Source organism: Colobus angolensis, unplaced genomic scaffold (genome assembly GCF_000951035.1).
Source record: "Colobus angolensis palliatus isolate OR3802 unplaced genomic scaffold, Cang.pa_1.0 Scaffold86, whole genome shotgun sequence".
NCBI classification, from domain to species: Eukaryota; Metazoa; Chordata; class Mammalia; order Primates; family Cercopithecidae; genus Colobus; species Colobus angolensis.
Window position 1 is genome coordinate 3579087 of NW_012122487.1, and position 21659 is coordinate 3600745.

Here is a 21659-nt window from a genome sequence, read left to right on the forward strand (position 1 = left end):
AAAAAAAAAAAAAAAAAAGATTTTCCTGAACAGCCATTTGAGTTGAACTCAGAAGAAAGGAGACAAGGATGGGAATGAAGGAGTGACAGACAATATATGCAAGGGCCCTGGGGCAAGAAAAAGCTGTTGTCATAGCCAAGAAATTGAGATAAATCTATTGTGACTAAAGCATAGTAAGGGAAAGGATGAAAACAGCAACAGATTAGGCTGAAATTGAAATATACTATTATATTTCCATTTTCAAAAGGACACACTGGCTACAGGGTGGATAAAGAACTGAAGGAAGATGAGTAAAAAGGTACCAGTTAAGAAGCTAGTAGTGAGGTAGTCTGGTAAGACATCATGGAAGTCTACTATGATGCAGATGAAAAGAAGTAAATGGATTTGAGATATTTAGAAAGCAAAAATCAGCTCACCTTAAACCTTTAGTTATGAACTGGATATGGGAAGGGGAGATGAGAAGAAAAGGGAAGTGTCCTCTACATCCAATCTTGCAACTCTCTGAATTGTTCCCATTTATAAAACAGCCCTACCATCCATCTAGCTATCAAAGTCAGAAACATTAAGGCTATTTTTGCCTAGTTTTAACTAATAAAGTTAATTGTAAAATAACAATTAACTTTATTATACTAATCACTAAAATATTTTAAGGCATTCTGCTCCAAGTGAATACATATATCATTCTAAATACCAGTAATTACCTTAGTGGTAAAGGTGTAGAAACTGGCTGTGATAATATTAATGCATCATGGACTGACAGCTTAAAAAAAAAAAAAAACAAGATAAATTAATCAAAACAAGATATAAGTTTCAAAACTACTTGTGAAATCTATATATTTAGATCAAAGGTAATACTGAAAACAATAATTTAATATGCAAACACTTTTTGAAACATGTACTAAAATATAAAATGATAGCTGTATTTACTCAGAAGTGTTACATTAGTTCTTTTTCAATAAATGGTCAATTTGAATTTTGATTCACTTAATTGGTTAAAATACAATTATTTAAAATTTATGGAATTACTGCTTCAGAAAAGCTTCAAATTCATTTACTCAACAGACTGTAGGCACTTGGCAGTTGCTTCGCACATTAATACTTGCAGAACTGAAATAACATTCAATATCAACAATACCTGACTTAATCCCACCATACATGTTAAGAATGTCTTAGAAAAACTTTTAAATGGCTTCCCTCTACAGATCAGTGCTACTCAAAGTATGTTAAGTATGCCAGTATGTTAATTGTTATAGTCCAGAAAGATATAGTATACAAATGAAGAGCAAACCACTAAGCAACTTTTATGCCAATCTGACCTCTCTCCCATATCCAAGCATGTAATCAGTGGAACTATTATTACAGAGAGCGTATAGACCTGCTCGTGTTGCATATGCACAAGCTGTATACCTACCTACGTCTGCTACTTACTGAAAATAGAAAACTGGTCCTTTAGCATAGTACTATTATAGACCTTGTTTAAGTTTACGTCCTCCAACCATTGCTCATTTCATATCTAATATTTATTAGAGAATCTGATATTAAGAACATGCTCAAACATAATCCTGGGTTTTACATTATTAAAATTAGATACATAAAGGCCATGCATGGGCCAAAAATGAAAATGTTATGAACCAAGGGTTGTAATTATTCCAATTCTGTACATTCAAATCCAAAACCCAGTAAGAAAGGATGTTCAGTAAAGCTACAAAGCACAGAAAATCCAACGACTTTACGAATGCATATTGCTTCACCTCAAACCCAAAGGTATATAGAATCCACTCTGCAATGACTGGGGTGAGCATATGCAAAGTTCTCCCCAAATATACTCTCTTTTGGTTACCTGGACAAGGATTCTCGGTCTTTGTGGTGAAGGAAAAGGGATGTTTTGCATAAAATGTGAAATGTGCCTAGAAAAAAAATTTGAAATAAATATCATAATTACTTTTCTAAAATGCATCATAGGTTTTAACAAATCTTAAATATCACTATATAGCATCCCAGATATGACATGGCCATTTATCTAAAATGTAGGCTAAGTAAGTAAATTTGCTTAGTGTAAACGAATTTATCCATGTCCATCAAACTTCTGAAATACACAATGTATTTCCTGACTTCTATTCCCATCCCCTATCATTACTAGATGAATAAAAATAACATAAAAATAGTTTTCATGAAAGGAGTGAATTTTTATAGCCCTGGTTATCCATGGCAGTACAGGGAGCAACTAACTGTGCTACAATGAATTTACACTAAAATTGAATTTAATCCCAGATTTACTACTCTAATATTGGATGAACCACCTACCCATTCTATTTCTGCACCTATAAAAATTACTTCTTAAGTTTCTCCAAAGTTTAGAGCTTCTTAGGAGCCACAAAAATGCAACATATTACTTCAACAGAAAAAGATATTGATTATATACATTGATTTTATTTTCACAAGCTATTCATAGAATCTTAATTTTTCAAAAGGTTGCTAACTTGTCACTAACATTACATTTCACTTCAAAAAACTTCAAATTAATCTGACAGCTGAATGTTAAACCCAGAACTATAAATCATTAAATTGCCATTTCAAGAGTACAAAATGAAAGTTGCAACCGTATTTCACTATCAAATTATGATGAATTTATGCACAGCACTTTACTCTTTTTAAAGGTGATTTTTGGACAGCATTATTTTTAAATCTGTGTATAATTACCCCTATCTTATCCACTAAACTAGTATGTTTCACTGATATTCTTTCTGCTATAATGTAAAAGTTCTGAAATTGTAAGCAACATCTATGTTTACACATACTTTAATACATTACAGAAAGCTCTTGACACTTTTTGGTTTGTCAGCAGGATACATAAATTATAAACTATCATAAACAGAAGTCAGTGTGCCACTAGAAATCAGAAAAGATCATTTAAAAAAGAGTAGCTCAATATACATTTTTCTTGCTTAGAAAGACTGCATGACAAAAAGAATTACAAACTAAAGAGAAAAAGCTCAAAGAATTTCTGTCAATGCTAAAACAAAAACTTCACTTTTAACATCAATTAACTTATTCTTACTAATTTCAACATCACTTTAGAGAGGTATTATGGTTAGAATTTGGAATGGTCACTTGTATGGGTGGGGGGTGTGTGTGTGTGTGCAGCAGTAACTATTTGTCTCTCGGTTATTAGAGAATAAATAGGAAGAAGAACACTCACAATATAATTTATCTAAGTTACTTCTTCAGGTGAATTCTCAAAAGATTATTATTTGGCCATCCTTGCCACTACTATCCAATTTTAAGCTCAGTCAATGACTCAGGTGAAGAAGGGAGTAAGTAAAAAGCTGGTGGCTGATGCCTGTAATCCCAGCACTTTGGGAGGCTGACGCAGGTGGATCATGAGGTCAGGAGTTCAAGACCAGCCTGGCCAAGATGGTGAAACACCGTCTCTACAAAAATTAGCCAGGCGTGGTGGCGGGTGTCTGTAATCCCAGTTACTCGGGAGGCTGACACAGAGAATTGCTTGAACCCAGGAGGTGGAGGTTGCAGTGAGCCGAGATGGCGCCACTGCACTCCAGCCTGGGTGACGCCTCAAAAAAAAAATGTTGGGTAAACATAGCCTTCCTTCCCTTCCAACTTTGCTGCTAAAAGTTACACAAACAATCAAACGTATATATTTATATACCCAGTTTTCCACCAGCCATCTTTCTATTCATATACATACTTTTCAATGGGAAGAGGATGTGGTCCAGACACAGAAAGTTTGTAGATAAACATAAGAAATTTCCTAAAAGCTTCAAAAAAAGGCCAGTGTGAGAGTAAACAAATGCATTTGTTTGTATTGATGGATTTGGAGACCATTTTTCTCTCCACAGGCGTCAATAGGCCCAGTTGCATAAGCTGTTTCTCTGATAGAAGTTCCCGAGAATAAGGTTCATAAAACTGAATGGCAGCTCCATATACCTAAAGAGTAAGAGAATTCTGTTATAAGATTTGAGTTTGTTTGAAAAAATTAGCTTCTCTTTTTCTCTTATTACACAAGAAATATTTGCTCGGAGTATACTTATACAGATAAATTACGAAAAAAAAAAAAAAACTCACCCAAATTTCTACCCCAGAGATAACCAGATTTTGATATAAATCCCTCAAGATTTTTTCCACAGAATTTTATACATTCAACTATAAATCTTATACAAAAATGGATGGTAACCTCTTATAACTTGCTTTCATTCTTAAAATGAAAGCATTAGAGAACGAACTCTAACGACCTCACTCAACTTAGTTTTTTGTGTGATTTTTCTTTTGTTTTTCTTTTTTTTTTTTTGAGACGGAGTCTCGCTCTGTCACCCAAACTGGAGTGCAGCGGCCGGATCTCAGCTCACTGCAAGCTCCACCTTCCGGGTTCACGCCATTCTCCTGCCTCAGCCTCCCGAGTAGCTGGGACTATAGACGCCCGCCACCTCGCCCAGCTAGTTTTTTGTATTTTTTTTTTTAGTAGAGATGGGGTTTCACCGGGTTAGCCAGGATGGTCTCGATCTCCTGAGCTCGTGATCCGCCCGTCTCGGCCTCCCAAAGAGCTGGGATTACAGGCTTGAGCCACCGCGCCCTGCCATTTTTCTTTTTTTTTCTTTTCTTTTTTCTTTTTTTTTTTTGAGATGGAGTCTCACTCTGTCACCCAGGCTGGAGTGCAGCAGCGTAATCTCAGCTCACTTCAACCTCCACCTCCCAGGTTCCAGTGATTCTCCTGCTTCAGCCTCCCGAGTAGCTGGGACTACAGGTGTATGCCACCACACCCAGCTAATTTTTTTTTCCTTTTCTTTTGAGACAGAGTCGTGCTATGTCACCCACACTGGAGTGCAGTGGCGCAATCTTGGGTTACTGCAAGCTTCGTCTCCTGGGTTCACGCCATTCTCCTGCCTCAGCCTCCCAAGTAACTGGGACTACAGGTGCCCACCACCACGCCCAGCTAATTTTTTGTATTGTTAGTAGAGACAGGCTTTCACCGTGTTAGCCAGGATGGTCTTGATCTCCTGACCTCATGATCCACCCACCTCAGCCTTCCAAAGTGCTCGGATTACAGGCGTGAGCCACTGCACCCGGCCTAACTTTTTGTATTTCTAGTAGAGATGGGGTTTCACCGTGTTAGCCAGGATGGTCTTCATCTCCTGACCTGGTGATCCACCCGCCTCAGCTTCCCAAAGTGCTGGGATTACAGGCGTGAGCCACTGCGCCTAGCCTGTAATTTTTTTTAAATTGGGGTAAAATATACGTAACATAAAATGTACCACCTTAACCATTTTCAAGTGTATAATTCACTGGTATTAAGTACCTTCACAATGGAGTGCAACCAGTATCATTATTCATTTCCAGAACTTTTTCATTACCCCCCACCAAACAAAAGCTCTGTAACCCTTAAATGGTAACTTTCCATTCTCTGGCCCTCAATCCAAGTCCCTTTGTAATCTCTATTGCACTTCCTGTCTCTATAAGGGTAGCTATTCTAGGTCTACCTCCTATAAGTGGAATCATACAAAATTTATCCTTTTGTATCTGGCTTATTTCACTTAGAATAATGTTTTTAAGATTCACCTATATTGTAGCACATACCTGAATTTCATTCCTTGTTAAGGAATAAATCATAATTCCATCATATGTATATACCATATTTTGTGTATCCATTCATACGCTGATGCACATTTGGGGTGTTTCCACCTTTTGCCTATTGTGAATAACCCTGCTAAAATATTGGCGTACAAGTATCTGTTTGAGTCTCTGCTTTCAATTATTCTGGGTACATGCCTAGGCATGAAACTGCTGGATCGTATGGTAATTCTATGTTTAACTTTTGGAGGAGTTGCAGCAGCAGCATTTGACTTTCTCATCAGCAATGTTCACAGGTTCAATTCCTCCACACCCTCACCTCTTATGACACAAGACAGAGCTGACACTCCTCTGAAATTCTTTATTCCTTTGCTGTCTTTGACAGTACAAATTTCTCTTTGTTTCCTGGCTACTTCTCTCTTTCCTATACTAGATCCAATTATGTCACCTCCCATCATTTAAATACTAGCATTCCCTAAGGTTCTAGCTTCACACTTCTATTTGGAAAATTTCATTCTCTCAAGGTTTTAACTATAATCACTATACTAATAAAACACAAATCTTTATCTCTAGGTCTACCTGACCTCTCCCCTGAACCTCAGACTCCTATTTTCAAAATGACTACTTAATAATCTCCACCTGGATGTCGTACAGGCATCCCAAACCAATATTTTCAAAAGTGAACTCATTATCTAAATACTTCATCCAATATTCCTGATCTTACTCAGTTATGCTACACAATTCCCAAGCCAAAAACTTCAAAGTCATGCTCAATTCCACTTCCACTTACCACATATCAAAGCAACTACTGAAGCCCTAACTGGTCTCAAGTCAGAAGAGAAAGTATTTTAGTGAAAAGTACACTGAAGAAACAGTCCTTCAGAAGTAACATCTGACCCTTCAAAAGTTCCTCATTACAGGTAAAATGCCACAGTCCATATAAATGGCAAGATGCTCTCAATTCCTAATAGTATCTGCTGTTGTTGTTCAACAATACAGAGCTACCAGGCACACAGACTAGTTCATAATTTTGTGCCTTTGTATAGTTTGTTTAGCCTTGGTACTTCCTCTGATCTGCCCATTCCTTAATACCCATCCCCTTCTCCCAACAATCAATCCTTACTTCTGTATTTTATAAATCTTGCCAACTGTTTAGTCATTATATATATCACAGGAACCCTTGCCTTTACACACACAACATTCCCAGATACAATTATTTCAAAGTGATCTCAAAGTTTTGAACCCATTCCCTTCTCCCAACAATCAATCCTTACTTCTGTATTTTATAAATCATGCCAACTGTTTAGTCATTATCTATATCACAGTAACCCTTACCTTTATACACACAATATTGCCAGATACAATTATTTCAAAGTGATCTCAAAGTTTTTAACAAGCAATGACAAATGCATAAACATACATTTTACACACCTCAATGCTTACATGTCAATATCCCCTAAACAATGAATAAGCCAAGCAGATCACCCAGTACTCACATCTCAAATGAGGCTTTATTGTTCTCTACTGCCAAAGTATATTAGGTAACTAACGTTTGAAGATCTTAAAATTTTCAGTTATATTTACTACTTTCAGCAGGATAAATTATAAATGATTATTAAGCTAACAAGTCAGCAGTGGGCAATCAAGTTAATATTGACCTTTACTCAGTATTTTCTGTGTTCCAGGAACTATGCTGGATACTTTACATGTATTATCTTTAACACAGTGGTTGTAAAGGTGTAGCCTGTACCTGTAGAATGAGGTCACAGATGTATTTTGTTTCATCTGCATGAGTCAGTTCAGATTATATATTTTTTCAATAAAATCGCCTGTTTTATTAAATTTCTTTAGAACATTTTCAATTTTTGCTGGGAGCGGTGGCTCACGCCTGTAATCCCAGCAATTTGGGAGGCTGAGGCAGGTAGATCACCTGAGGTCAGGAGTTCAAGACCAGCCTGGCCAACATGGTGAAACCCCATCTCAACTAAAAATACAAAAATTAGCCGGGCATGGTGGCAGGTGCCTGTAATCCCAGCTACTTGGGGGGTCAAGGCAGGAGAATCGCTTGAATCCAGGAGGCAGAGGTTGAAGCGAGCCGAGATCGTGCCATTGCACTCCAGCCTGGGGGACAAGAGCGAGACTTTCTCTCAAAAAAAAAAAAGAAAGTTTTCAATTTTTAAATTTCTACTGCTATCAGCTTTTTATTCTGAATATTGTTTATTTTTGCCTTCTTTATAAATCAGCTTATGTCATTATTACTGTTATATACAATACATGTTTTACATAAGACAATAAATGTCTTTTCTCTCTAGTTGTTTTGTCTCTGCTGTTCCATGATAGCACTATGATATAAAAAGAGGTGGGACAGGCCAGGCATGGTGCCTCATACCTGTATAATCCCAGCACTTTGGGAGGCCAAGGTGGGTGGATCACTTTAGGTCAGGAGTTCAAGACCAGCCTGACCAATAGGGTGAAACCCTGTCTCTACTAAAAAAAAAATTACAAAATTAGCCGGGCGTGGTGGCACACGCCTGTAATCCCACTGCTTAGGAGACTGAGGCAGGAGAGTCACTCAAACCTGGCAGGCAGAGGTTTCAGTGAGCCGAGACCGCGCCACTGCCCTCCAGCCTAGGCAACAACAGTGAAACTCTATCCCGCCGCCCCAAAAAAAGAGGTGGGATTACTATTTACTTATTTGTTTGTTTATTTTTCTCTGCTAAAAGATTCAGAGTACATCTTTAATCTGGAGACTCAATTTTTTCATCAACGTTGGAAAACTCTCAACCATTAGCTCTTAGGATCCTTTTCTAGTCTCTCCTTCTGTAACTCATTAAATATCTGTTAGACCTTCTAGTTCTATCTGCTACGTTTTTAAACTCCTTTTATGTTTTACATTTGTATGTACCACATTTAAGGTAACCTATCTTCCACTTCACTAAGTATCCGTTCATGTATGTCTTATCTCTGCTTTTTTTTCCTTTTCTTTCCTTTTCTTTTTTTTTTTAACAAAGAGTATCGCTCTATAGCCCAGGCTGGAGTGCAACAGTGCAGTCTCAGCTCATTGCAACCTCCGTCTCCTGGGTTCAAGCAATTCTCATGCCTCACCCTCCTGAGTAGCCAGGATTACAGGTGTGTACCACCAAGCCTGGCTAATTTTTTGTATTTTCAGTAGAGACGGAGTTATGCTGTGTTGCCCACGCTGGCTTTGAACTCCTGGTCTGCAGTGATCCACCTGTCTCAGCCTCCCAAAGTGCTGGAATTGCAGGCATGAGCCACTGCACCTGGCCTTATCTCTGCTGTTTAACCCACTCACTGAATTTTTAATTTTAAGGACCATATTTTTCATTTCTTAACACTCGATTCTTTTCCCAATCTATTCATTTTTCAAAATATCCTGTTCCTTCCTTGATATTTTGAGCCCCTCCATTAGTTCGTAAGTCTTCTCAATGATATTTTAACTTATAACATCCTATATATCATCATTCTGTCATTTCAATGTCGTGAGGGTCTAACCCAGCTTTTTAATTGTGTCTGTTGATTCTTCCTATGGTACCCATGTCCTCCATCTGTCATAATCATCTCATCTTGACACCTGGGTTTTGAAGGTGTCTATCCAGAGAGACTTTATCTTTGCTTCTGTAGAAGTTCCAGAGGTATCAATATCCCTGATAGCAATTTTCATGTTGATTTCTCATCTTGGGGATGACAGTGTAAATTTAAACCAAAATGTATTATGTCCAAATAATCCTAACATTCAAATAAAACTTATATTAACCTTTTTATGAAATAAAAACATGGACAAAATGCATTTAATCACTGAGGCAAAAACATACCTTTTTGGCTGAAGAACCTGTCAAGACAAAAGTTGAAAAAACTGGAAGTGGATATTTGGTTTCAGGATCCCAGCACTCAATAGTAGCTCCCATAGGAAGGCAGAAGAGAGGCACATCTGATTCTGAGAGTGGAAATGACTCATAGTCCTCCTCTGGATATCTAAAAATTAAACCTTTTGAAGAATGAGACAACAATAAATTTTTTTAATATTTACTTTTCCATAAATTGCATATGATAGATATTAATGGAATATTTTAATGCCAAATTTCAAGCCAATACTTGTGTGGTATTTTAAAATTGATTTCTCTCTTGCTATAACAGAAACTAAAATAAACAAGTTTACCCCTGATATTTTAACCATGGATTTATAGTTCATTGTAACATAAAAATGTATTAATATACTAGTTGAGATTCCATTCAACCAATCTTGATCACCAATCTTAATGTATTTTCTTCTACACACGCCAACACCTTGTGGAAAATGGTAAGAAACATACAGAAAAATTTACCAACTACTTCAGTTAGTCTTCTGCGAAAAATTCAGGGAAGAGACAAGTGTTATGAAATAATGCTGAGGCAACAGAAATAATCACAGCCCCTAAACTCATCTTGAGAGAGAAGCAGTGTAAAAAGGCATGCAACATGAAAAGTAAACGAGACAGAAACACTGTGACTAAGTACAGAATACGTGAGACCCAGAAAGTAGGAGCAAGGGATACTCTGAAAACCACAATAAAGCCCCCTCAGAATAAATTAGCTACATGGCATCAGTTCATTAGCCTCTGAGGTCATCAATATATAGACCATCTCTAAGTGAAAAACTTCAAAAATCAGTAGAATTTTGAGCCCAAATTCAGTATACAAAACTCTCTATTCTAAAATAAGTGTCTCATATCAAATAACTGAACACTTTAGTACAGCTTCTTTCTATAAGTTTTTTAAGTGATACCTTTTCTCCACCAACAATAACAAAAAAAAATAGGAAATTACACACAATCAACATATTACAGCAGTATTAATAGTATCACTTTTTTTTTTTTTTTTGAGACACAATCTTGCTCTGTCACCCATGCTGGAGTGCAGTGGCACAATCTCAGCTCACTGCAACCTCCGCTTCCCGGGTTCAAGCAATTCTTGTGCCTCGCCTCCCAAGTAGCTGGGACTACAGGTGCGTGCCACCATGATTGGCTAATTTTTGTATTTTTAGTGGAGACAGGGTTTCACCATGTTGGCCAGGCTGGTCTCGAACTCCTGGCCTCAAGTGATCTGGCCGCCTCAGTCTCCCAAAGTGCTGGGATTACAGGTGTGAGCCACCATGCCCAGACTACAGTATCAGATTTTAAAATGATACTGAATTTTATATGTTAGTCATTGCCATTATTTTTATATTATAAATTAAATAGTTTGGTTCATTAGTATGAATGTTTTTATGAAAATCACGATTTTTTGGATATGAATTTGCCTGACTTCCCTGAAGTAAAACTTTATTTCAAGAACTGTGCATAATCAAAAAATAATTAGCACTGCTTCTTTTCACAAAGAAGTATTCCAGTATCTTTTCTATTTACAACTGGAGCATACCTGTATTTTCAGTTTTTATCCCACCATACCAGTGGAATGAAGAGGTGACACTTAAATCTTTACAGCCCTTGACACTTTAATGTGCAGTAAGAATGTGGCGATAGATTTCTCAAACACTTCATGGCAGAAAAGTTTCTCAGGCCCTCCTCTCCTCCATATAGCTGATTCTTTGCAACAAAGGAGAAAGGAAGCAAGTCCACCTTTCATGGCAAGTAACATGTGGTTTCAAATCAGACACAAAGAGATAAGAGAAGGAAATATAAGAAGTAAAGATGCAGTTTGACACCTTTCTGATTGCCAAAATATAAAAGGTCAGAGAGTAAGCAACTTTCCATTATACTGTTAAGTCTATAAACGTAGACCAAAAGCTTGAATGATTATTCCCCATATGTTTGCTTTGGATAAATGTTTAAATTAAATTAACAGCATGTTTGGTGGGGGTATTAATATATCTTGTATATGTAATGTATTTAAGAAAACACATATCTTTATATGCTAAAATTATAGACAATTTTATGAATAGATCAATTCTACAAACTACATAAGGGAGTATAGTCTCTTTTAGCCAAATGTTAACATGCACCAATAACTACAGCAATTGAGACAATTTTTTTTAACTCACTTACCAGCCTTATATGCTATTGCATTTGAAGCAGGTACAGACTTCTTATAACACAGAAACACGCTGGAACCCCACTGTAAAACATAAATTAGGTTTATAAAAAGACAAAAGAGTGAAAAGAAATTGATTTTGTTGGGTATCAACTAAAGATTCCTATTATTTACTCAGAAGAGTATTTAAAACACATGTTTATATAATGAACTATGTAGTATAAAATACAGCAAAGCATGAAGTTCAGAACACTAAAATAAAAGAAGAGAATAAGGAAACAAATGCTACAAAAATCAAACTGATATGAAGGCCATTTCAAAAGATTTAGAATTTCACAATCACTCAGAGATTGCCCCTTCTTGTAAGACACAGCACAAAGCGAAGTGTGCACTGGAGCCCAAACTGGGGAAGACTGCAGTCACTGGAGTGCTATGAGGTCATCACCTCCAGAGGCAACCCTGTCCTCACTAATTGTGCTGGGTGCATTTTTCACCTCTGCCTATACAACATTAAGCTAATATTAGTTTGACCTCAAGATATTTTTCAAAGTAAATCTGAACCAAAAGTAAGCTGTAGTCTTTAAAAACTATGTATCAAACATTTATGTTCATTTTCTTCTTCACTAGAGTCCTTTTAAAGAGTAAGTATGCATGGGTTGGGTGCAGTGGTTCGCGCCTATAATCCCAGCACTTTGGGAGGCCAAGACAGGCGGATCACAAGGTCAAGAGATCGAGACCATCCTGGCCAACCAATATGGTGAAACCCCATCTCTACTAAAACTACAAAATTAGCTGGGGACAGTGGCACACGCCTGTAGCCCCAGCTACTTGGAAGGCTGAGGCAGGAGAATCGCTTGAACCCAGGAGGCAGACGTTGAGGCAAGCCAAGATCGTGCCACTGCACTCCAGCCTGGGCGACAGAGTGAGGCTCCATCTAAAAAAAAAATAAGTTTGCAAAACTTCAATATTTTCTCTTGAGCCCAAGAGTTCAGGAGCATCCTGGGAAACTTAAGGAGTCCCTGTCTCAAAAACAAAAACAGGCCGGGCAAGGTGGCTCATGCCTGTAATTCCACACTTTGGGAGGTCAAGGGAGGTGGATCACTTAAGGTCAGGGGTTCAAGACCAGCCTGGCCAACATGATGAAACCCTGTCTCTACTAGCCTGTAGTCCCAGCCACTCAGAATGCTAAGGTGGGAAGATCACTTGAGCCTGGGGGAGCTCAGTGAGCATGCAGTGAGCTGTGATCACACCACTGTACTCCAGCCTGGGCAACAAAGCAAGACCCTGTCTCAAAAAAATAAAAAAGCAAAAACATGAATGAAAAACATGAATGAATGAATAGAATAAGAGCTTCTACCCACTCTAACCCCACAGTTGTCCCCAAAGACACCACTGAAATCCAAAAGTGAATAAAACCTTTGTTAATGTAACACAATATTAAGATTTATTCCCCCCAAAATATCCCTGACTTACAGATGAAATTATTATAAATCATGGGATAGGATTTTAAAAATTATTATAAATCATAAAAATTAGGAAACAATAAAAACAAGCATCATGAATATATAAAATGTGAGTAAAGTATATACCCAACAGTAAACAGGAATCCAAAACGTATCCCTTTTCGTTTTCATATGAAACTTTGAAGATGAAAACTTTATTCTTACCATTCCACAATTTAAGTTTTTGTCAACTTTGCAGAAGGTATGAGGAGGAGTTTCTCCTTTACTGGTTACAATAACACAGATATCAGTTACAGCCAAGGAATTCTGGGGTCGAACTGGAGAAGCCCTTCGATAAGTGATAAAGATTCTTTGTGAAGTAGTTGAACTATTGTTGACATTGGCACAGCGACCATAGGGTGTGGCTAGGATCACTTCACATCCTGGAATAAGCCGTTCTTTCCCTTCATATAGAACTCTGCATGGCAGGAAGGGGAAGAAACAGATATAGATACATACATACACACATACATATGTACATATATATAGTACATGCATTTCAGGTTAATGCTGGTTTTCTTCTTGAAACCAAATAAAATTTTTTTGGTCTCTCCTAATGTTTCCCAAATCTTCACAACAAACCAAAATTAAAATTATTCCTTTGGGAACTATAAGTCTCTAAACTATTTTTCAAAAGCCAAAACATAATTTAAGAAGTGTAAACAGGATTGAACAACTTGATTTTGTATTACTTATTACAAGAAACATGAAAAAAGAAAGGGGCAACACCACAAACATCTTCAGGTCAATTCCTAGAAGTTTCACCAAGTATTCAGATGTTTTCATAAAAATTCGCTTCATAATTTGTCAATTTTTTAGCTTTAAAAATCCTCTGAACACTATAAAACATTATTTAAAGAAATCAAAGAGCTAGGCCCTCGGAGCCCAGCGCCGCCGCCATGTACTCCGGGGCTAGCGCGAGCGCCCTGCAGCGCCTGGTGGAGCAGCTCAAGTTGGAGCTGGTGTGGAGAGGATCAAGGTCTCTCAGGCAGCTGCAGAGCTTCAACAGTACTGTATGCAGAAAGCCTGCAAGGATGCCCTGCTGGTGGGTGTTACAGACAGAAGTAACCCCTTCCGGGAGCCCAGATGCTGTGCTTTACTCTGAAGACTGGAGAGAAGTTCGCTGAGGAATGCCTTCAAGCACAAAGTGACGAACCACTGCCTTCAAGTCTCAAGAAAACACTTTTCCCTAACTCTAATTAGAGATGTTTTAGCCCTTTCCTGTGGCCTGGTCCTATAGCGAAAATCACAAAAATTCATGAGTTTCTACTTGAGTGAGGAAACTGGGTGAAGGAATAGAGTTTTAAATAGTAATAGCCTGTTTTTTTGTGCAAGTACTTTTATACATAAGACAAAAACTTTACCACCAAATATACCAAAATGCACCTGTTTCATAAGTGAGTTACTAATTTTCTATACCTGGAATATCATGTATGTTTTATTTACTGGATGTTTACATTTTAAGAAGGAAAATAGTTGTGTTTATTTAAACTTGTAAACTGTTGTTCCTGGAAGATATTTATACCATAAAAAATATGTTCTTTTCTCATGAATTCACAATTCCTAAATGAATACAAGAAAGTACAAATTGCTGGGAGGAAGAATAGGCTTTACTAATTGACTGATGTCTTGATTTTTCTAAATGGGAAGATTGTTTTATTTTTAACACTAAATATAGGAGCAGTTTCTTACCAAACCTTTTTGGAAAAGTTAATGTTATGAAGTGCATTAGGCTGCCCCATTGTGTATATAAATGAAGCAGATTCGATCTTTGTATTCTTAAGTTCCTCTACTTTGTAGTTGTGGCTGTAAAGAAATACAGAATTTCATATATTTAAAAACGTTTAAAATGTGACCCACAGAACATTGTAAATGGTTAAAAACTAACATGAAAATATTACAACCTAAAATAATTTTTTTTTTTTTTTTTTTGAGACAGAGTCTCACTCTGTGGCCCAGGCTGGAGTGCAGTGGCGCGATCTCGGCTCACTGCAAGCTCCGCCTCCCGGGTTTATGCCATTCTCCTGCCTCAGCCTCCTGAGTAGCTGGGACTACAGGCGCCGGCCACCTCACCCGGCTAGTTTTTTGTATTTTTTTTAGTAGAGACGGGGTTTCACCGTGTTCGCCAGGATGGTCTCGATCTCCTGACCTCGTGATCCGCCCGTCTCAGCCTCCCAAAGTGCTGGGATTACAGGCTTGAGCCACCGCGCCCGGCCTAATAATTCTTAACGTCACAAGTGTTTTACTTTGATGATGTGCCTTTGATTTAATGTGGAACACTTTTTTAGATGGATACATTATTCATGTTTGTAACAGTCTTTGAAGAGCTTGGAAATAAAATTTCTGCATAATTAAAAAAAAGGAAATTAAAGAGCTAAATAAATAGGACATCTCATGCTTATGGACAAAAAGACAATGATGGCAATACACTCAAGTAGATTAATGAAAACTGAATTAATTTAATTCAATTTTCAATTTGATTAATGAAAACTGAAAAATTAATGAAAATTGACAAGATGGCAATACCCTCAAAAAGATTAATAAAGTCAATGCAATTCCTATCTAAATCCCAGCTGCCTTTGTTTTTTCTTGTCAAAGCAATCTGGAAAAAAAAGCAAGCTGGAGGACTCACACTTCCCTACTTCAAAACTACCACACATCACAGTAATCAGTGCAATGTACTGGCATAAGAATAAACATATAGATCAACAGAATAAAATGGAGAGTCCAAAATTAAGCCCTTATATTTGCAGTCAATTGATTTCAACAAGAGTGCCAAGACAATGCAATCAGGAAGGAACAGTCTTTTCAATAAGTAGTGCTGGAATAACTGGATATCCACATGCAAAAGCATGAAGCTGGACCCCTTCCTTACAGTACTCATACAAAAACTAAAAATGGATCAAAATCAATGTAAGAATTGAAACTATAACACTCTTTGAAAAAACAGGAATAAATCTTTGTGACCTTAGGTTAGACAAAGCCTTCTTAGATATGACACCAAAAGCACAAGCAACTAAACATGCTAAGTGAAAAAATAAAAATAAAAAAATAAACAGTCACAAAGACCACATACAGTGATTCAGTTTTTAAGAAATGTCTAGAATAGGCAAATCCATACAGACAGAAAGTAGATTAATAGTTACCTCGGGGTAGAAGATGGGAAAGAATACTAAACAGCAACTGCTAATGGGTATGGGATTTCTTTTTAGGGTGATGAAAATGTTCTAAAATTAATTGTGGTGGCAGCTGCACAACTCTGTAAATAATACTAAAAACCACTGAATTGTACACTTTAAGTAAGTAAACTGTGTGACATGTGAACTGTATCTCCATAAAGCTGTTAAAGCCCAAATAATACTAAAATATACTATAAAGCCTCTATATTTAAATTAGGAGAGTATTATCAAGTAAGTGAACAGAAAGACAATGAAACAGAAGAAAAATCTAGTATATGATGAAGGTAATATGTCAATATACTAAGGGAAGAATGGATTTTTAAATTTAATAAGCAGGACTTAGATAACTGGATTGTCATTTGGAAAAAAAAATAAAATTCTATCTAAACTTCACACTATACACCAGAAAGGGATCCGCCAGCGGATCACAGATCTAAACATAAGGAATTAAATCATACTATTGCTAAAAGTATACCTAGCAGTGGGAAAAGACTATGACTCAAAATCCAGTAGCAACAAAACATGGGAATAGAAAAATAAACTACATAAAATAAACATTACATGACAACGAACACCATAAGCAAAGATAAAAGACAAGTTGACTGAAGAAAATACTTGACAACTTATTTCACTAAAAGCTCACCTTCCTAATACGTAAAAAATATCCTTTAAAAAAATCAAGGTAAAGATTAAAAATCTGTTGATAATATAAGCAAAAGAAAAGAGAAAATCGCCCCTAAATACATGGAGCAATGATTAACCTCAATGAAATTACTCTGATATGCCATTAATATCTGTGAGATTGACAAAAAATATAAAAGACCACATACTTTGTTGATGGGATGTGGATTAAAAAAAAAACACACATGGCAGAATGTAAAATGGCACAAACACTATAGAGAAAAATTTAGTAACATTTAACAAAATTATTTACACATTTATCTTTTAATCCAGCAATTTTTTCTAGGATCTACCTGAAAACATACCTCCAGAAATACATAACAATAAATGCACAGTTACTCATCAAAGCATTCTTTTAATAACACAAAACTGACAACAACCCAAATATCCATCAGTAAAGGTTTCGTTGAATAAAGTAAATACATCCACACATGTAAGTATTATACAGTCACACGCAAAAAATGAGAAAGATCTTATATTCAGATATAGAATGATTCCTAGTATATACTCTTAGGTAAAAAAGGCAAAGTACAAAATATGGTATAGAGTACATACATTTTGTTTAAGAGAAAGAAATAGGCTGGGCACAGTGGCTCCTGCTTCCTTTCAATTAGCTTAGCAAACAAATGGAAAAAAATGTCAATTTGTAGGTGACAAGTATATTGTTCATTATTCCACAGTCTATCATCTAGGAGAAAAGGATACTTGTGTTTATTATAACAGTTTGTTAACTTTTCATATATTTGAAATTTCTCAAAAAACGAAAGAGCTGGAGAAACAAATCAGTTGAAAGCCAATGAATCTGATAAAGGGAAGAAAATAAGAACTTCGTATGGTCTATGATTCTGTATCTCAAAAACTGCATCTGGGTGGGCGCAGTGGCTCACACCTGTAATTCCAGCACTTTGGGAGGCCAAGGTGAGTGGATCACCTGAGGTTGGGAGTTCGCGACTAGCCTGACCAACATGGAAAAACCCCATCTCTACTAAAAATAAAAATTAGCCGGGTGTGGTGGTAGGTGCCTGTAGTCCCAGCTACTGGTTGGGGGAGAGGGGTGCAGAAGTTGCAGTGAGCCAAGATCTCGCCACTGCACTCAGGCCTGAGCAACAAGAACGAAACTCCGTCTCAAAACAAACAAAAAGAAATGCATCTGATATATAAGATAACATACTGCCCTGTTTAAATTATACAGTCACGCACCACATAATGACGCTTCAAGCACAGACTGCATATACTATGGTGGTACCACACATTATAATGGAGCTGAGAAATTCTTATCACCTAGTATTTACAATACTATACCTTTTATAATTACTTTAGAGCATACTCCTACTTACAAAAAAAGTTAACTGTAAAACAGCCCAGGCAGGTCTTTCAGGAGGTATTCCAGAAGGCATTCTTATCATAGGAGACAGCTCTATGTGGGTTACTGCCCCTGAAGACCTTCCAGTCGGACAAGAAGTGGCGGCAGAAGGCAGAGATAGTGATGATCCTGACTCTGCAGGGCTACGCTAACATGTATCCTTTTTTCTTAATTTTTAACAAAAGAGTTTAAATAGTTAAAAAAAAAAAAAAATCCAGGCACAGTAGTTCACATCTGTAATTCCAGCACTTTGGGGGGCCAACGCAGGATTGCTTGAGACCAGGAGTTCAAGAACAGCCTGGGCAACATAGGAGGACCTCATCTTTGCAAACAATTTCAAAATAAGAAAATAAAAACTGGCCAGAGGCGGTGGCTGACGCCTGTAATCCTAGCACTTTGGGAGGCCAAGGTGGGTGGATCACTTGAGGTCAGGAGTTCAAAACCAGCCTGGCCAATATGGGGAAACCCTGTTTCTACTAAAAATAAAAAAAAATTAAAAAAAGCTAGATGTGGTGGCATATGTCTGTAATCCCAGCTACTCGGGAGGCTGAGGCAGGAGAATCACCTGAACCCAGGAAGCAGAGATTGCAGTGAGCCCCAATCATACCACTACACTCCAGCCTGGAAAACAGAGCAAGACTCTGTCTCAAAAAAAAAAAAAAAAAAGAGAAGGAAAAAAAGAAAAGAAAAGAAAAACCAAAAATAAAGTTTAAAAACCAAGCCAGTCCCAGCTATGCAGCAGGCTGAGGCAGGACAAGGATCACTTGAGCCCAGGAGTGCAATGCCAGCCTGGGCAACAAGGCAAGACCCCGTTAAAAAAATTTTTTTTTTAATTTTTGCCAGGCGTGGTGGCACATGCCTATAATCCCAGCACTTTGGGAGGCCGAGGCAAGCAGATCACTTGAGCTCAGGAGTTCAAGACCAGCCTGGACAACATGGCGAAACCCCATCTCTACAAAAAAAAAAAAAATTGGCCAGGAATAGTGGCACGCACTTGTAGGTCAGCTACTCAGGAAACTGAGGTGAAAGGATTATCGCCTGAGCCCAGGAGGTAGAGGCTGCAGTGAGCCTAGATTGTGCCACTGAACTCCAGCTTGGGCAACAAAGTGAGACCCTGTCTCAAAAAATAAAAAATAAAAGAATAAATTTTTTAAATAAAATGTTAAAAATAGAAAAAAACTTAATAAAATGACAATTTAAAGACAGAAAAATATTTTTGTACAGCTGTATGGTATTTGTGTTTTAAACTAAGTATTATTACAAAAAAATCAAAAAAATTAACAAAAACTTTAAAAGTTTATAAAGTAAAAAGGCTATAATAAGCCAAAGTTAATTTACTAAAGTCTATAGTAATGTACAGTAATGTCCCAGGCCTTCACATTCACTCACCACTCACTCACTGACTCACCTACAGCAACTTCCAGTCCTCCAAGGTCAATTCATGGTAAGTGCCCTATACAGGTGCAACTTTTTTTTTTAATGCCATTTTTTTACTGTACCGTTTCTATGTTTATATATATATATACCCACCACTGTGTAAGTTGCCTACGGTATCACCCCAGTAACATGCTGTACAGGTTTGTAGTCTAAGAACAATAGGCTATAGCTGCATATGTAGTAAGCTACGCCACCTAGGTTTGTGTATGTACACTCTATGATGTTCACACAATGACAAAATCGCCATAGAACACACATTTCTCAGAACGTATTCCCATCATTACGTGACACATGATTGTACTTTATAGTATATATGATATTTCTATGGGAATATCAGACTTTACATATTTTAACAATGTATTTTCTAGAGAAAAGTACTATTTTAATAAATGCCTCATCTCGGTTTATAAAACAGTAAAAAAGACAAAAGTTTAGCAACGGTGTTTCATATTAAATTTAATGAGATGGGTGTCTGTATTTCCAGTAGCTAATAGGCTTTCCTACTATAAATAGAGAAGCTAATAGGTTTTCCAAACCCCTTCACACTAGAGTGGGGAAAAAGTTGGGGGAAAGTGAGAAGAAGAGGCCAAAACATTTAAATCAACAGACATTAACAATTATTTGATCTGGAGAGAAATATTAACCATCATGTTTAGCTTAAGGACAACCATATACTCTAGCAAACCTGTATCAGTACACTACTGTAACAGAAATTAGAAGCCTTAGGAACTGCAAGATGTGTATGAAAAAGCCACTTGCAATCTGAAAGCACCTAAGTATAATTACGTAAGTCATCATTTTATTTTTAAGTTGTGCTCCTAAACCACAAGCAACAACAATCTTTCAGAGATTCACATCTTTCGGTTATGACTGTATGGGAGGGGTAGCAGGTGGGCTTGTCAAAAGATGGACTCTAAAAGACGACTGGCCCGGTACATTGGCTCACTCCTATAATCCCAGCACTTTGGGAGGCCGAGGTGAGCAGACTGCTTGAGTTCAGGAGCTCAAGACTAGCCTGGGCAACATGGCAAAATCCCACCACTACAAAAACTACAAAAACTTACCCGGGTATGGTGGTACTCGCCTGTAGTCCCAGCTACTTGGGAGGCTGAGGTGGGAGGACCACCTGAGCCCAGAAGGTGGAGGCTGCAGTAAGCTGTGATCACACCATTGCACTGTAGCCTGAACAACCACAGTGAGACTCTGTCTCAAAAAAAATTCTCCTTATTTTTATATATCAAAAAAACAATTTTTTTTATTAAAAAAAAAAGATACAAAAAAAGGGAACAGTGAATGCTGGAACACAAAATAAGTACCTGGCTGGTTTCCCTTCAACTGACATGGAAGTTGTTTTAACCTACAATTTTAACCTACATCCTTAAGGATATTCCTTATCTTCCTAAGGAAACCATACAGAAAAAAGAAAAACAGAACAATAAAATCATTAATGTTACTCCACTGCAACCAATACTCTGTGTTTACACCCATTTTAACTTACTTTCTTCTTGTCAAAGGAAAAGCCCCTTCCAGCAGTGCACAGTGGCTCACGCTAGTAACCTCAACACTTTGGGAGGCAGAGGCAGGTGGATCACGAGGTCAGGAGTTCAAGACCAGCCTGGCCAAGATGGTGAAACCCTATCTGTACTAAAAATACAAAAGCTAGCTGGGCGTGGTGGTGGGTGCCTGTAATCCCAGCTACTCAGGAGGCTAAGGCAGAGAACTGCTTAAACCCGAGAGGTGGAGGTTGCAGTGAGCCAAGATTGCACCACTGCACTCCAGCCTGGACAGAGTGAGACTCTGTTGAGGAGAGGTGAGGGGAGGGCAGGGGAGGGGAGAGGAGGAGAGGAGGAAAGGAGGAAAGAAGTAAAGAAAGCGGGAGAGGGAGAG

The 21659-nt window shown here is 37.5% G+C and overlaps 1 protein-coding gene across 1 annotated transcript in view; it reads right to left on the reverse strand.

Annotated features, from left to right (window-relative positions):
* DENND4C (DENN/MADD domain containing 4C) overlaps positions 1-21659 on the reverse strand; it is a 97197-nt gene that overhangs the window by 71572 nt on the left and 3966 nt on the right. The window contains exons 2-8 of the mRNA XM_011930412.1: positions 13278-13530; positions 11625-11694; positions 9417-9589; positions 3707-3945; positions 1841-1907; positions 702-760; positions 534-540 (exon numbers count right to left, since the gene is read on the reverse strand). Of these exons, the coding sequence (XP_011785802.1) occupies positions 534-540; positions 702-760; positions 1841-1907; positions 3707-3945; positions 9417-9589; positions 11625-11694; positions 13278-13530 (868 nt within the window). The remainder of the gene's footprint in view (positions 1-533; positions 541-701; positions 761-1840; positions 1908-3706; positions 3946-9416; positions 9590-11624; positions 11695-13277; positions 13531-21659) is intronic.